Genomic DNA, 17,787 nt, shown 5'->3' on the forward strand with positions numbered 1-17,787 from the left:
ATACACAAGACATGACAATAGGCTGAGCAAAGTACTCAGAGGCAGGTTAAAGGGGCCAACTGTGCTGTGTGGGAGCGGTGGGGCGGTGGTGGCGGTGATACGTGCAGCATACTCTTAGTTTTTTCGGTAAAGTCACGTAGGAAAAAATTTAAATAAAAATTAATACAAATAAAATCATAAAAATCACGACGTTTCGGAGGCAACACAAGTCTCCGTCATCAGGTGGGACCGTCACAGCCAGATTTGCTGTGTTGCCACCGAAACGTCGTGATTTTTATTATTTTATTTTTATAAATTTTAATTTAATTTTTTTACCTACGTGACTTCACCGAAAAAACTAAGAGTATGAATCCTTGCAGTCACGAAAGCTTCAAATCTAGAATAAATAAGTGCAGCACTTTGCTACGATGCCACCGACCTGGGTTCAACACGAGCCATGCTCAGGGATATAAACATTCCCTGCATCCACCACATTCCTCTCCCACCCCGGGGTCTGTCTGTGCAGCCTGCGATGAGCACAACAGCAATGATGTGGCTCTCGTCGTACTCAGTGCACCGCGCCGGCTATTACAGACAACGAGCCATTAGGGCATTACGCCGGCCATTACAGTATTATAGAGTAGAAGCGACGTGATGCCTCGACGCATCAGGGTTCCAGTGCAGACCTTCTGTCAGGACTTCACACCTCACCTTCACCACATCACACCCAATGCTAATCAGGAATACATATTTCCCTCGTTTTCACCATCTTGTTTGTGTTGTTTATCATTTTTGCCAACTCAATTGTCGACTTTTGTTCCCTCCATTGGCGGAAATGTAAGACAACCGTATAATTTGCATGCATAACGCGTAGATACAAATACACGCGTCGCATTGCACGGCAAACATTTAGTTTCCCTGGGTACACGTTCCATGAACTTGATCTGGGAAAGCGTATAATAGCGCGGTGCAATGTGTGAAACGAATAATGTCCCCTAATCAGTGAAATGTCAAAGGAGTCGTGTTACATCGTGAACTTTTTATCCACTTTTACAACCTGTAGATGATTACTTGGCCCAAAAAAAAATTCCGATGCATACTATAACCAGGTCATTCTTGCGAAATAAACCCCTCATTGTGTTTCAAAAGAGGCCTCATCTGCTCACGGGCAAAACATAGAAATGAATAACTGGATACTGGCACACACTGCCAAGTGGCTTGTGACTTGTTGGTGCCACTGTCTTTTTTTAAATCACGGTCACAAAGCACAGGGCCCAAAGGTCCATATCGTCGAGTGGTCAGCAAGAAACAACACGAACAGAGTTGTATTAGATGAGATTTAAACCCGTTCTTGAATCGAGATAGGCAGTTAAAAAAAAAATTTTGGGGGGGGGGGGTGAGAGACGATAGGAATGGTGGTGGTGGGCCACAGTGTGGATGAACAACCTCGTCTGGGAGACCGAGTTCACGTGGCCCCTTGGTTGCAGAGGAAGGCGTTCTGATGTGGCTTAGTGAGCGGTGGCTGTGCCGGGGGACGCGGGCTTTGTGGCTGCTTGCTGGCTCGTGGCTACTGGTCACTGGCTTGTGGCTGTTGCTGGTACCAGACGCGGCAACGGTGGCGTTGCACGCAGGCTGCGCTCAAACGCGCAGTAATGGGCCGAGCGAACACAGCACAAACATCTTCACCCTCCCTCCTTATAACTTAATTTAAGAAAAACACCCACCCAGCAGCGTCCTGTAATACAGGACGGCCTAAACACATTCACGCTGACAGCCGTTGTTTTGACACATCGTGTGCATCCCCTGAAAGCGGCAAAAGCTGCAATTTACTTAATTAAAGTCTTTCCCAAATGCGAAGGTTATTCTTGGGTCGCCACCCCCACCCACAGATTAAAGGCCCGCTGGTGTCGCGTCTGCTGCCAGCAGCGGCACAGCAGCAGAACGCCCGGCTCCACTGCCAGGCAGCAGCCACTAGTCCACGTCCCTCGCACAGCCATCGCTCACCAAACCGAAGCCTTCCTCTGCAAACCAAGGGGCCACGTGAACTCGGTGGACTCTCTACTCCACGACTATTGAACATCTGAGAAGACGAAGTAGGAGGACAGAGCTTTCAAGAGCACATTCATGAGTTAAATATTGTTGAAAACAACATACGGTGGATGCGTTTAACATCCATTTCATACCCGTTTCTAAATTCCCTCCTCCACTTATGTTTGAATCCTATATTGCCCTGTGATATCCTTTCATCTGTTTTCATGGATAGCCCCTTTGGCTTTAGATGCCCTGGTATATGGAGCAGTTCATATCATGTCTTGGATGGCCAAAAAGCCAAAAGTCAGTTGGGCTAAACTGGAGTGGTATACATGGAATAAACTGTTTACCAAAGGGTGCCCAGTATTCTAAAAATCACACGTTACAATCTCTGTCAGTCTTATTTACAAGATAAGGCAATTGTGGGACAATACTGGCAAACTCAAATATAAAGTTTTAAAAACTGTCCATAAATAGTAAAAAAAAACGAATTTCCCTCTATTCAGTTGCTTAGCTAGTGAACATGTTGCTTGATTCCACCCATGTACCAGATGCCCTGCCTTGTGTGTGTTCTAGCCGCTGTTCATGAAGTTTTATGAGGAGCCAACTAGAGGGCACTGAGCCACAGGCAACTTCAATCACAAGACGTCGGTCCAATGCCCTTGAAGCAGCCAGTTCAAGAACATTCAACTATCGGCTCCTCACATCCACCGCACTCCTACGTATACCGCAGTCGTCTAAAAGTCCAGGCGATTGTGACCGAACGATTCGTGTAAATTCGAATGAAGTTCCAGAAAAGCCAAAAAGCTGAACTTTGGTCGAGATTTAATTGAGTGTTTTTAAAACAAAAATCCCAAAAACTAAAAAAATCTCCACCGACAGATTCATAGGTCGACTGGCTTCACCTACAGGGGCAGGGTCATCGTAAAGTCTCAAAATGCTTACATCTTGCCCTGAACATAAAAAAACATACGATCATCATCACCGGACGAGGTAATTAATATCCCGTGAAGCGTGACGCTAAAGCTCACGGAGAGCGTGGCACAAAGTTTGCCATGGGTCACTCGTACAATAATATAAATACAATAATACTCCCGCGGGAGAATGTTTACCAAATAAATCTGGCAAACGCGGCAGGTGGTGGCTGAAATAATAAGCCGAGTGCTGTCAAACTGTAGGTGACGCCTCCGTGAATGTCCACGCGTGCCAGCGCCGCCGACGAAAACGAGGGGATGGATGGACCGGGCCCCGCCGGAGCCCAGAGCAGGAACTCGCCACTTCCCCCGCGTCATGAAAACGTGACTCTAATCTGCTCCCCGAGGGGCAACAGGCTTCCTCCGCAGCCGGGAGAGCGGCCACGACTCCGCTTCGCCAAACAAAGACTCTTGTAAAAGAGACAGGCGGCCTCCCTACAGCCCTGCACGATATGAAAAGGAGACTGTAGATAGCAGAAGAAGGGAAAAATTGTTACAAAGAGAGAAAGGAAGAAGAATAAATACAATAAACAAAGTTGCAGCTGGGTGTAGCAGAAAACGGTTTCTAAAGAGTTTAAGAAAATAAACGTAGGATTATATTTCACTATTGTGATATCCTTCATGTTATTTTTCGAGCTCCTTCCGTATGGTGAATCATGATGGTGGTGGTGGTAAACAACTTTTGGGGAAGATTTTCAACTTGTGCTGTCAGCTGCTGCAGTGGCACAGCGGATGTCTGCGGCAGCCATTTTAATGAGACTCGTGTTCATCATCATCATCAGAGAAGTTATACATTTGTGTGATCAGATTAATCCATCACGGTTCGTCACCGCTGCTTGACATTAACTTGAGAAGAGCATCACCAATCTGTGGGCATGTGGCGATGCACCAAGTCGTCGATTAATATCGATCCCAAAGCTCGCGATGAACATTCATCGTGTTTGTTTTGTACGCGTCGCTGATTTCTACGACGACAATCTTCTATCAAAACGCGGCCACCGAATCGTGACAATTCATCACACCGCGAGGGGGCCAACCGTCCCAACGCCTGCTGAGCTTGTTGGTTTGCACTGCACGTGTAACTTTATTCACGTAAACAATCGCGCAAAGCCTTCTGTACAGGAGTACGATCTCCTTTGAGCAGTAACGCACGGATCCACAGAGGCGCTCACAACGGATGACGTTTTTCCCCCCTGAGCCGGGCGTCTCTCGCACACCCTGGACTGGCAGGAGGCATCGTCCCTACAACAGCAGCAGCTCGGCACGCAGGCGTCGAGGAACGTCCAACCCCACCACCATCCCCTCCGGCTCCGGGAGTAATTGGGCGCCGCTTGGTGGAAAGTCAACAGGGGCGGTCCTGCGGAGAGACCGTTTCCATCGCACGGAACGTCCCACGAGTGGCTCAAGACCGACCAACATGAGACGCCGTGGGGACTGCTCAATTCTCAGAAGGGGCACGCACAAATATGTGGTCTGTGCGCGCGTGTCGCACCGCACAACAAACACGCCCGCGTGTGTGTCGCACTGTAAAAGGTAAACACGTCTGCGGTGCTCTGGCGCAATGTTGGGGAGGGGGAAAAAACCCGGTGTGGTGTTTTTTTCCGTGGCTGTCGGTGCTCAATTGTGCACAGCCCCCGTGGCTCGTGCAGATTTCACTGTGGGCCATGTAGCAACTTGTTACGAGTTTCATTAATCTGTGTGTGTGTCCTCTTAATGGCATGTGAAAAGTCTTCGGGCAGGTGTGGGGCCAGATGACAGGCATAACTCACGACGCGAAGACGAGGGTGGCCTGCGGCCAGGAGGAGTGGATTTCTGATATAAATATGAATCGGAGTAAACAGGTTTTCTTTGGGTTGGCCCACAGGCACTCTCATTAGCGTACTGCCCAGTGTACACTGTACATACAGCAGGATGTGGCATCGTTTTGAATTTCATCAAATTAACAATTGTGATTAAATTTAGAGTTAATTACGGTACAAAACATCCCTAATCGGTGGTGATGTGGGCGACGCACATTGAGGAATCCTACTATTCGCAAAGTAATCTGTTAATTCACTCGACTGCGAAAAATTGCTGATCATTGCGGATGATGGGAAGGATCGGAGAGCGGAACTTTTTAATTTTCGCAGACAATTCTAGGTCCTGCGGATAATAATAGTTACAGAAAAGGGGATCGTGGACCCCCTCAGTTCTACTGAAATGTGAAATAAAATGTCAGTCGAAGTGACTCAAACAAACACGAGGGTGGTGCCCCTGTCAGTTGGTGGCTCCAAATCGGTGGTGGAAACTCCACATTCCCATGGACGAGGTCATTGTCTCCATTTGACTGACCGCTGTTGACTTCCCACAGGAGCAGATACTTCTCAACTTTTGGCCACTCGAGAAGAAACTTCAATCAGGAGACAATTTGACGGCCGGGATTTTAACTCTGCAGTCTTCCCCTTGGGAGCCGAGCACTCGAATCGCGGTCCCCACCCATGTGGGCTAATCCAATCCCAGCGGCATCTAACGCGACAGTAGAGACGTGTCAGCAGCAACAGGTTTGCTCAGCACAGGAGAATGATTTTACCCAGAGAGAGAGAGACTCGCTCTGCAAGGTAATACATGTAATGCTTGAGGCACACCGGCGTGTTTTCGTAGCAGATGCCGCAATCGAGGGTTCTCGATCATATAAAATGAAAACATTCGGGTCATAAGAAACCTAATTTGAAAATTCTATTCCAACAAAATCGAAGAATATCTAAAAATGTATCTGTAAGGGGAAAATCAAACCGGTGATATCTATAAATGTGGAATGCTTAACAGTTTAAAAGGACTCTTACGACGGGTTTACCCATTTTTGTTATTGTGGCGATTCAATAAATTGTTATGAAAGTAACCAAGAATTGAATCTTGGCAAGGGATGGAGAGAGGAGAACCGATTTCAATATCGCTCACCACCGATATTAGCCGTGGCCGAGACATAAAATTTGGCCTGCGGGTTCGCAACGCAGCACACTAACCATTCTAACAGCGCTCCCCACCGCTGCGTGCTCGTATTGTGTACGTTTTCAGCTACGCGTGAATTGATGGCACTTGTTAGCGCCCTTTCGTAGGGCGTCGCGCGTTCCACGCAGCGCGCGAGCCGAAGGAATGAGTCTCGTACGACACAAAAGCAGCCAGAGCCGCACGCCGTGAATGTTTACAAAAGAGTAAACCTTTGTCTTCGGCCACGCGCACACCTGTGCCTGCAGAATGTGCGCACGTGTGCGCACGTGTGCGTGGGTGCACGAGAGGCACCGCGCACGCGCGCACAGGCGTGCGGCTGGACAGGTGTGCACGCGGGCACGTGGGCGTGTGGACAGGCAGTGCTTCTACACGGAGGGAAAAGCGGCAGGGCAGGGGTTTGGGCACCTGAGTTTGATTCCCGCTCAATACTAATGTCGGTGGTCAGTCGAATCAGAACCTCTCCTAGGCCTTCCCTATGTCAACTCAGCCTTAATTGAGTATCCGGTATGGTGTATATACATCAGCAATGGGAAGACAAAGGTGGCTGGGCGTAGTTCTGGCCTCAGTATCCTCTCGTGCGCCAGTATAGGCCTCAGCAGGTGCTCGCTAACAACACTTGCACGCAACATTCTGCATGGCTACATGGAGGATCTTCGCCTCTTAATGTCCACCCCTTAGATACCTCAGGATTCATTGGTGCTGCCCTGTTGTTGGACGCTACGGTGGCGAGATGTTAACTACCTCGCTTGGTATTCAGGAGCTCGTGGATTCGATCCCGACCCTAACGCCTGCTGTATATTTGGAGTTTGCATGTCTCTCTATCCCCATGGTGGCATGGATTTTTCTCCGCGTCCTCCCGTTTTTCCCTCTACATTTAGAGTTGTTGGCTGCCATAAATGTCCACGCGATAAGACACTTCAGTGGGCTATCATTTGTGGCCAGGTCGCGTCTGAAGAAGAGCGATACAGCTCAGTGGGCCTTACCTGGTAAACATGTAAAAACTCGTTTAGTTTAGTTGGTGCTGGGTTCCGGCCTGCTTGCTCTCTCTCTCTCTCTCCTGACCCCTCTTCTACCCGAATGTCGGGGATGCCATTGCATGTCGATGCTATACACATTGACATTGTCGCTGTTGTCGACTTGCTGCCGTCACGGCGGGGATTGCCGCAATGAGCGAACGGAGTTCAAAGTGCAGGCCCGCAATCGCTTCCTCACGCCACTGGCGTCAACTGGTCGACTCTGCCACCGCCTTGGAAGAGCACCACGCTAATAATAAACCTGTTCGTCCCTTCGTGTGAACTATACGTGGCAGTGAAACTGTTTACATGGACACGCCTCGCTTGAAAACAGCACCCATTATTTAGTACCTGTTCTGTCAGCAGGCTTAAGTCCGCTTCTGGACAACGCTGTTCTGTCTCGTTTATACACGCACTTCAAGGCTATACTGTACATTAAAATAAAACCCAAAGCTCTATTGAGCTGGCATGATTATGACCTTGCCTCCTCTGTAAGCTGATGATAAGATCAAAGCCTTGGCCATAAAACCTCTGCAGCCTGTTGTGGAACTTTAGGAACAAGCAACTGTGGGAAAGGACTCGTGAGAGTGGAAGCAGCGAGGAGAAAGACAGCCCCCGTCGTCTGGTCCACTCGAAACCTCCAACCAGCGCGAAACTACAAATTCAGACTGCAAAGTCCGTTTAAAAAAAATTCAAGTGCCATACGCACGGTATTTTAAATCACATCCAATCAGACATTTCCTGAAGCAATTACACTGAATAAAGTTGGCCAACGGTGAAAGGCATTCATCCGTGGCGTGCTGTCAAAAGAGTAGAGCAATTTGTTGGTCATCCAAAGCTTGTCATTTCGGATAAGCCTCGGATCTAAATGGGTGGGATTTTGGGAAGGTAACGAAGGTCGGGGAGGCACGGCGACTTGGGGCCTACGCCTGCTGCTTAAGGCCTCGAAAACCGTGGACACAATAAAGTCCGCATTTGCAGCCGGAAGCTTGTTTCCCTGGTACGAGACAGACACGCATTTGTGTTGCGATGTTCAATACACGGCTGCAAGAGGAAAGGCATCGGGCTGCAATCACAGCAAGGAGCAGTAACTCTAATCTGTAGATCCTGTTGAAATGCAATCCCTAAAACCGTTTATTGGTTTACATAAATATACTTCCGTTCGACTCTCCCTAAAAACGAGATATTTTTTTTTGCCTAGTGGCCTTCTGCATTTGCTATGAAGCAGCATTTGTTTAAACAGGCATGCGCTGGACCAGTTTCAACCATTGTGGGTCTCATCAGCAGAACAAGTTCTTGTTAAGCAAATACTGCTCGGGAACAAGACACAATTAGCAAGAGCCGCTCTCAGTGACGTCCCGGGACTTGTGCAATGCAAACAAATATGCAGAGGGATGAATGGACGTACTGTATGTGTATTTGTTTATTACCCATATGGCTCCACAATAGCACTTAATGAGTTTGTACACAATGCAGATTGGTTTTGTTGTCTTAAGCCACGCACCAGGATGATGTCAACCAATTACGAGGCTGCTCGCCTGCCAGTCGAGTCTGGGAATGTGAAGTTTAGCTTTAAGCGAGAAAATGCAGCCGAGGATAGCATTTATTTTTAAGACCACGTAAAAACATATAGATATTATTTTCTGCGAATGCAGACGTGGGTAGCAAGATAGTGCGTAGTCTCAATCCATCACCATAGTTAGTGTAGCAGGTCCCCCACGCTGTGGTTTCCACCTTCTCCACTGCAGACCAAACCCAGGCATAGTTCTCAGTCCATCCAAACTGTGCTGTACAAATCAATAAAGTTCAACACAAGTCCGTGAAACAAATCTCGGCACGAATCCATCCCTGGCACCCGAAGGCAGATCCGTGCCAATCCCAGAACCGCCTGCGTCAAACCGGGACAGGTGGCAACCGTCCCCGCGGGACCACAGAGGGGATGGTGTGTTTGATGGGTGAAAGAAAAAAACCCTGAGCACTTCCCTGGTGGTCTTCTACCTAGGCCTTGTTCCCATCCGCCTCCTGCCCAACCCCCACACCTTCCACAATGCCTGGGGGCCCTCTCCCCTCTCCCCCCGCCCATTGCTGCAAGGGGCGCAACTCTCTCCCCTTCTAAACGGAGCAATTATTTTGGCGCTCACAAAAGGAGCTCTTCTTGCACGGACGAACAGCAACATCCAAATCCATCACAAACCGCCGTGCACAATCAATGGCTCGGGCACAACCAGATTCTGTGTCCTAAGCGTCGAGTCGCCGCCGCTCTCTTTCATGTGCGTCGATTTGTCCGCACACCGGGGTGCAGCAACGTGCAACGCCGCTCCGATATAACGACGACGACGTGCGCACCCCGACCTTACGGCTGGTTACAACATGTATTGTATCCGCAGTTTTGTTTTCTTTACACGGTAGGCCTAAAGCTTAACAATGCACATTGTAGCATGCAATTGGCACAAACCGATGGAGGGTTTCAACAAGAAGCTGCTTAAACCTGCGTGCACCTCGATGGACATCTGCTGCTCCCGTGGTATGCTGTGGATGTTGCCTTACAACGCAGGAACCGTTTCATTCCAAGCGGAGCAACTCCGTTCAAGACGATGCACAGACTTGCCACGGCCCTCTGTCCTCAGGGAGCTCGCAGTGGCTGCCCGTGTGTCTCTGTTCGCCGTTTTGTCGATACTGAATTAGAACCACTCATGAAGCTTGCTTTAAAATGAGGGCTCACATGAGCATGTGCCCTGAAAAGAAAATAAATGCAGCAGAGCAACTAGGCGGCTTACAATTACATTTTCTAAACATGAACCGTCTTGTTCGCAGCATTGGGTCCAACGGTCTCCGAGCTATTTTTACTTTTGCTCACCGAATGTTCCCATGTAGTTAAATTTAAAATAAAACCCAACGTTGGACCGATACACATACTTTCGTAACATTCCCAAAGCCTTTTGATGCACAATTTGACGCGCCACATACAAAACCACACTTGTGAAATCCTGGAGTGGTAACCTCAACGCACACAGCCACACGAGCAATTCACATGATAGCATTCGCACAGAGGGAGAGAGGCATTGCCGCTGCTGACTGGATTGCAGAGAATTCCACATCGACCACAATGCCGAGCTTAGCCACTTACTGCTTACACTGAGCAATTTTGAATCGCCAATGTTGACCTCTGTATAAAATACTAGCCATGAAGTGCTTCGCCCTTCTCTCACTTAGCCTAACTGCCTTATTCTTGCAATTAAAATAACACTCGTATATAATTTACAGAACTGGCATACAGTAGACACGGTAGTAGAGTCCAATATATATATGTATTATTTCACACCGTACGTTGCAAACCGTGCTAATCGGGGCTGTAGGGAGGCCAATCCCTAATTTGTGGAACTGGCCAATGATCCCAATGCAGGATCCTCATAAAAAGCCTGGAGAATCAGTGGTGTGGTTTTCTTGGATGAAGATATTGTCATGATGTGTGGATATGGAACATGAGTCCTTTGTCCATCTCGGTGTCTGCCCCCGTACGCAATATCAGGAGGCCCCATCCAGAGTGCACCGTGTGTCTAGACATGTGGAGTTTGAAGCGGCTTGTATGCAAATTGTTGAGCTACCTGAGCAGCATTGTTCGTGGTCAATTGGACTGAATGTCCACTTATTTAAAGTATAAAAACGAAATTACTATCATTCAAGGCCAAATGAATAAATTCAAGCGTATTTAAAACCTTTTTGCAAAACAAAACCCCACCGTTGTAATTTCACGGTAAATATTCGTCCCAAACTTTTTAACGAAATTATATTTAACGCTTAAAAGATGTCTGCTTAGTTCGCAAAGACATTTGAAATGTGTACATTTGGCATCATATTATGGAAAAGAATCATTGATTTGTTTGTTGGAGAAAAAAATCATAGCAAATCTGCATTGTTAATGATACAAGAAATGTCTCATTTGCTTCCTGAACAGACAGCGCCTTAGCAGGCCATCACTGCCGCCCTTGTGAACTTCAGCACTCGCTAAGTCTGTTCCGCCTGTTGCGACAAAGCGGAAGTGTGGAGATCCCGTGGCGTAATGAAGCAGTGCACGCCACACTGCACCTTGGTGCCTCAGCCCAAGTCACAGACCCACACATGCCGTGGAGAAGCATTGCTTTGAATATCAGAATCAGAATGTTTATTTATCCTGGAAAAAAATCCGATGAGCTAGGAAACTCTTTTTCGCAGATGTCCAGTTAGCAAATTATAGGATTGCAAATTATAGGAAAGGTAAGCAAATCACTATAAAAACAACTAAACTATATATCTTTTCATTTTACCAGGTAAAGCCCACTGGGCTATTAGTTATTTTTTTCAGAAGTGACCTGGCCACAAATGATAGCTCAACGAAGTGGCTCATCACCACGTGGAAATGTCGAGCAGCCAAATATGCGTATACAGTAGTGTCTGACGCCTGCCATGGTGAACACAGTTGCTCTCTCTTCCTTGAGGGGATGCAACTGCAATACCACGATCTTGTGACAACAAGGGTTCTGCTTGTATACGAAAGTGGTGCTTAGAAACATTAACAAATGTCGGGTCATCATCGTATTAATTATTTATACCGCACCTTCCATGCAGTGCATCTCGAGGCAAATGTTAGAAGGAGAGTCTGGGATGACAACCAGGGAACACCACTCAGTACGGACGTGATCGCAGCGCAAACACGAGGCAATGTCAATCCTGAATGAGTGGCACCACACTGCTGTAAAGGGGACTACAGCATATCGTGCAATGAAATTGAAACACTGGGAAACTTCGTGGCTGTGGGAACAAGTTCTGTTTGTCAAAATCCACGCCTGGGCTTCAGACTCCAGTCCACGTTTCCACGAGCCACTCTTCCCCACTCGTGTGCAAACTGAACAATGGACTGTACATGAAATGCATCTGTCGATTTGCTACACGAAGCGCTGAATGGGGAGAGGGCGTGTGACTGGAGTCCGGGAACGGGTGCATTTCTCCACGGGGACTTTTGCCTTTACAAACCGGGATATCCAGTGTCAGCGTATTATTTTCTTGAACGCGCAGCCAAAACTTGTACAAGGCCCACCGTGACGAAGAAGACTACCATATATGACTATTTAGAGAGCTCCAATTAATGACAAAAGAATGCGCATACTGTAGACGTCTTTGGCACGAGGTTCCGTATTTATGCAAACCACTCAACCTCAGCACGGTGTCTCTGAACAGCACTGGATATTCTGCAGCGAAAGGCAAAGCACTGCCCTGCGCAATAGATGTACCGGCTCACAAAGGTGCGCTGTGACAAGTCCGGGCAGACTGCTGGCGTGTCCACAATGGCCAGGTCCCATCGCTCCCTGCTGCTGTCCACCCCGCCCAGTCTGCTAATGCGAGGTTGTTTTTAGCTCAAGTGCCTGTGCCCCCGCAGTCCCCCCACTTTTGCACAATCGTCGACCTGCCCCGCACCAACGATCCACTACCCCACGGCTGAATTTACAAGCGTCGCCACTCAGGCTCAGGTTCGATAACGCCGAGTGGCAGGCGTGAAAAGCGTCAGGGTGGTGGGAGCACGTGAGGTTGGGCCACTTGATGCGAGCGCATGCACAGCGCGAACGGATGGTTCCCCGTCGAGGCAAGGTCCCGCTGGATCCCACCAGCACCATAACAGAGCCTCGGCGGGGCAGGCGCCACTACAGCTCCCTGGGCGATCCAGGTGGCCAGGCGGGCGGAGAGACGAATGTTGGGAAAACAGTGCCCAGGGTGAAGAAACGCACGCCAGCAAAACACTCGCATGGTGGGAGGCGGCGCTGCAGTCGAGTCTCAACCTGCCAACTGCGCAAGTTGACACTCACAGTGTAGCGTCATCGATTCATTTCATTTTTTTCCCCAAATCGATGGGTGGTGTTTTATATGATGGCAGTTTGGCAACGCTCGTACACTCAGCAAATCCCGCATCATCCACCTTGTCACTCAAACCAGGATAGTCTACGTGCAGACACTGTGTGTGTGTGCATTGGTGCATGAATGAGTTTACATTTGCAAATGGGAGGGGTGGCATAGTGGTTATAAAACTGTGCTATGATTTTAGAGGCCCATGTTTACTTCTTGACCCAGCGTAACACGTAAAGGTGCAGACCTGCAATGACTGGCTCACTCCCCTGCTGGTGAAAGGGCCTCCCACTTGGGAGGGCTCTATAGAGAGCCCCTCTAGCAGATCATTGAGCCGACTATCCCACACTATGCAGGCGTCTTGAAGAAAGTGGGAGTACCCGTACTTATACTGCTGGGAGTAGAGACGGCGGGATTTTACCAAGTTTACCAGAGGCCATGTGTGCCTGAGCCTGAACTGGGCCCCCGTCAGGTCAACTCGAGCTTGAGCACGTGATGTGATGTATTAACTAGTACCCATCAGCATTGTGGAGACAGTGATGGCTGATTGTGTTCCGAACCACACCACTCTCCCATATGTTGTGCCCACCTTAATACAGAACAATCTGTAAGTTAACCACAGATGTCTGTGGAGATTTATGGGTAATTGCGCACACTTAAAAGTGAGTGAGCTTGCATTATTGTCTTACTTTTCATGAACACTCACAGAATGTTTGTGCTTACACCACAGAGTGCACATTTCATGACACAACTGCCAGCATGTCCTTTACGACACGGCCGTTACAACTTACAGCTATTGCTGCGTTGCATCCGATTGATAAGTTCATTGTCCACAAGGCCAAACGGTGATGACTGCGTCCATGGTTTGTCCCATTGAGGCCCCGTTTAGCATGGAACAGAGCTGGTCAAACATCCAAACTTAGGACCCCAGAGCTCGGGCAAGTGTGGGCACCGGTTCTGGCCACCTTCTCGCTTGCCTGCTGTTTCCCACGTCTCTGAACCATCCTCTCTCTCACACACACACATACCGAGTGTGAACGAAATCGGTGCACGTTACCAAATGTGAATTACAAGAAAAACGATGGCATCAGGCCTGGCACCACTCGCCTCTCCGGCGCCGAGACAATTCTCCCCGCGTGCCCTTGTGTAGTCATCCACGCAGAAGAGCCAGTTTTGGCAACTTCTTCAAGCAGAAAGTCGCCAAATGAACCCCAACCAAAAAGCCGACAGATGATACTGGAAGACCTTACGACGACATAAACAATGTTGCGATACAATTTACCGCGCATTAACGCAACGTACACTGATACACATTTACCTACAAACTGCATTATTCTATCTGAATTACAGTTTTCTAATTTGTCAACTCACTCACCAGATCTGGCGATGTGGGGTGGGAAGTTATCGGGCAAAGGCACCCAGGAAAGTACTGTCCACAACAACAACCCGCTCCCAAGTTTTTATTCTCTCTCAGGGCACTAATCCTTTGTTCAAATTCACAATACATTGTACACAGACATGGACTGTATTTCGCTATCTGGTCAACACATCTGGAGGAATGAACGAACCCTCAATACCTGACTGACAGGGATTAGCTGGCGCCAAAACACAGCACCTCTGTCTTGACCTCTTCACTATGGGGGAGGACTTTTGAAAACGGTTGTCAATCTCCATTGCCTTTTAAAAGTATTTTTAAGTGGCCAGACATGTCTCGAGCTCGTACAGCTGAACAGGGGCACACATGAAGGACACAATTGGAGGGCACACACACAGACTTACAAGGTTAGGACATGAAAATATTTTTTCGTGACAATAACTGGGGTAGCACTTCAAGACGTGGTGCTTCATAAAACATTTTCATAATAACTAACCACGGTCACATGAACACAATATCGTCATGGTGATGTTGATCATCATCAGTAGCCATGGTCGATCTAATGCTGGCTGATGAAGATCCCCATGAGCTGAACATCCTCATGATCATGCAAAGTAATAATTGTCCACCTAGGGCCAGCACGGCACAATAAACTCAACCGCTTTCCTCTCATTCTCGAACCCTGTTATCTGGGCAGACCAGTAGCTCCGCACAGAGCACAAACGGCGTTGTTTATGCAGTACACAAGCGGTGTGCAATGGAGAACGACAGAGGTGTGAGGCTCCATCCCAGAAGCCCCTTCCCCCTGCAGGCTAAAGTTCAACCTCGCTGCGCCACATTGACAAATAATGTCCTGCTCGCCGTCTCGTCCAAGGCACACACTAAACGTCAGCATCACCAGTGATAATGGCATCACCCGTACAAAAATCACCACGACCAATACCACCACCATCAACACCGCAAGTTACTGGCATCACCAGTACAAATATCACCAGCACCAATACCACCACCATCAACACCACAAGTTACTGGCATCACCCGTACAAATATCACCAGCACCAATACCACCACCATCAACACCACAAGCTACTGGCATCAACCAGTACAAATATCACCAGCACCAATACCATCCCCACCACACCACAAGCTACTGGCATCACCCGTACAAATATCACCAGCACCAATACCACACCATCAACACCACAAGCTACTGGCATCACCCGTACAAATATCACCAGCACCAATACCACCACCATCAACACCGCAAGCTACTGGCATCACCCGTACAAATATCACCAGCACCAATACCACCACCATCAACACCACAAGCTACTGGCATCAACCAGTACAAATATCACCAGCACCAATACCACCACCACCAACCATCACTATCTGCACCAAAATCATCACTACACTCACGAGGACCATTGTTACAAGCAGAAATATCAGCACCAGTGCCACCCAACACCATCCTCACCAACATCGTACCCTGCCACGAACTCTCAAGACAACTCTCAACACTACACAATAGTTATCAACACTAACACGAGAGTTGTCAACACTGACACAAGAGTCGTCAACACCAGAACAACCATCACCAGTGTCGCTACTACGAGCACCGGCACTAACACGACATCTCACTACCATCACAATCACAAACGGCACTATCAGTAACACCACCACCACCGTGATCAAACCACCACCAACACCACCCTCGCCACCAGCGGCCCAACACTCATCCATGTGGCTGTCAAGTGACCTGGAAGCCGGCTCCGTAGAAGTCCTGCTGTTGTTGAGGATGCTGCTGTTGGAGTTGCCCGTCACGGCGCTGCTGCTGCTGCTGTTGTTGAGGATGCTGCTGCTGTTGTTGTTGTTGATGAGGATGCTGCTACTGCTGCTGGCGCTGTTGCTGTCCCATCGTCCGCCCGTTGCTCCACCTCGCTCCCCCGGCTCCACCTTGCTCACGGACGAGTCGAGGTCCACGCTGTGGACTTTGCGGAGCTGCCGACGGATCACGTCGAGAGGGCGACTCGCGCCCGGGCTGCCCGCCCCGGGGGGGACGCCTCCTCCTGCTCCCCCAACCACGCAGGGTCTGCCGTGCGCGGCTCCCCGTGTCCCGGCTCCCCCGTGCGCTCCCCCTCCTCCTCCTCCTGCTTGTCCCAGCGGCCCGTGTCCAGCTCCCTGTCCCGAACCGTGCCCGCGTGTGTCCGCCTCGAGGCGGGAGCCTCCTCCGTCTCCTCCTCCACTTCGGGAGGCCGAAGCCATCCCGGCTCCCCGTCCCGTGGCACGCGGCGGCTCCTCTGCGCGTGCGTCGTGTCCGCGCGCTCCCCGGGAGCCGTCTGCGCTCCCTGCGAGTGGGACTCGCTGCGAGACGCGTGGGGGGGGAGAAGCGCGGGGGGGGGGGAGGGGCCGCGAGTGGTCACCGCCCCCTCCCCCGACTCCGACTCCTCCCCCGACTCTGGCTCCTCCCCCACGGCCGCGCCTCCCTCGTGGGCCCCACGTGGCGCACGGCACGGGGAGAGACCCCGGGGGGGGTCGCTGCCTGCGCCCAAAGTGGAGCCGCCTTCAACACGCGGGGAGGTTGGAGGACGCCGAGAGGTTGAAAGTGGTCGAGTGGTGGGGTGGACCGAGCTTATCAACACTATCACCAGCACCATCATCACCAACATCAACACCACCACCATCAATCTTAATTTTGGAGCTTTCGTGACTGCAAGAATTATTCTTTGGTTCTTTCGGTTAAGTCACGTCTAAAGATAAAATAATAAATTAAATAATAGCATATTACGACGTTTCGATTGCAACACAAGCAATCATCATCAGGCATAAAAGAAATAGCAACAACAATCTAACTAGAAAACTATAGATATATGTGTTCTCTCTGTGCGTGTCCTTGTGATGTCTGTCTGCTTGTATGTCTGTCTATAGTTTTCTAGTTAGATTTTTGTTGCTATTTCTTTTATGCCTGATGATGATTGCTTGTGTTGCAATCGAAACGTCGTAATATGCTATTATTTAATTTATTATTTTATCTTTAGACGTGACTTAACCGAAAGAACCAAAGAATACCACCACCATCCTCACCACCACCAGCACCCTCACCACCACCAGCACCATCCTCCCCATCATCAACACCATCACCACCATCATCCTCACCACCACCAGCACCATCGTCAACACCTTGACAAAATAATTTGCATATCAATAGGAATTTAGCATATTTATGGGAAATGCAGGTATGTGATTAGTACTACTTGTGAAATGCGTAGGTGGCCGGGGGGTTTCAAAGTCCTATTATGCCCGTGCATTATGCAGGATTAGCAGCATCAAAGGGAGGGGATAGGAGTAGCATTAATAAAGGTAAGGAATGTTAATAGTAAGGAGCTGCAGTAACTAAACAACCACGTAAAGAATTAAAGTAAAAACTACATAGTATCATCAGTATACTAAATATACTCTCCAATAAGCTGAGGTACTAACAGTAAGTAATACATTACAATTCTATGTCGCAAAAAATATAATATGCTTCCAGCTAAACTTTTTTCCCTTACAT

General features: G+C 48.9%; 1 protein-coding gene across 1 annotated transcript in view; it reads right to left on the reverse strand.

Moving 5' to 3' along the window:
* Positions 1–16,673, reverse strand: part of LOC133351879 (mitogen-activated protein kinase kinase kinase 1-like) — an 87,978-nt gene extending 71,305 nt beyond the window's left edge. Inside the window, exon 1 of the mRNA XM_061567457.1 lies at positions 15,994–16,673. Within this exon, the coding sequence (XP_061423441.1) occupies positions 15,994–16,499 (506 nt within the window). The 5' untranslated portion in view covers positions 16,500–16,673. The remainder of the gene's footprint in view (positions 1–15,993) is intronic.
* Positions 16,674–17,787: the final 1,114 nt, after the last annotated feature.

This window comes from Lethenteron reissneri, chromosome 39 (genome assembly GCF_015708825.2).
Source record: "Lethenteron reissneri isolate LAM-NWPU_2019-01 chromosome 39, ASM1570882v1, whole genome shotgun sequence".
Taxonomy (NCBI): Eukaryota; Metazoa; Chordata; class Hyperoartia; order Petromyzontiformes; family Petromyzontidae; genus Lethenteron; species Lethenteron reissneri.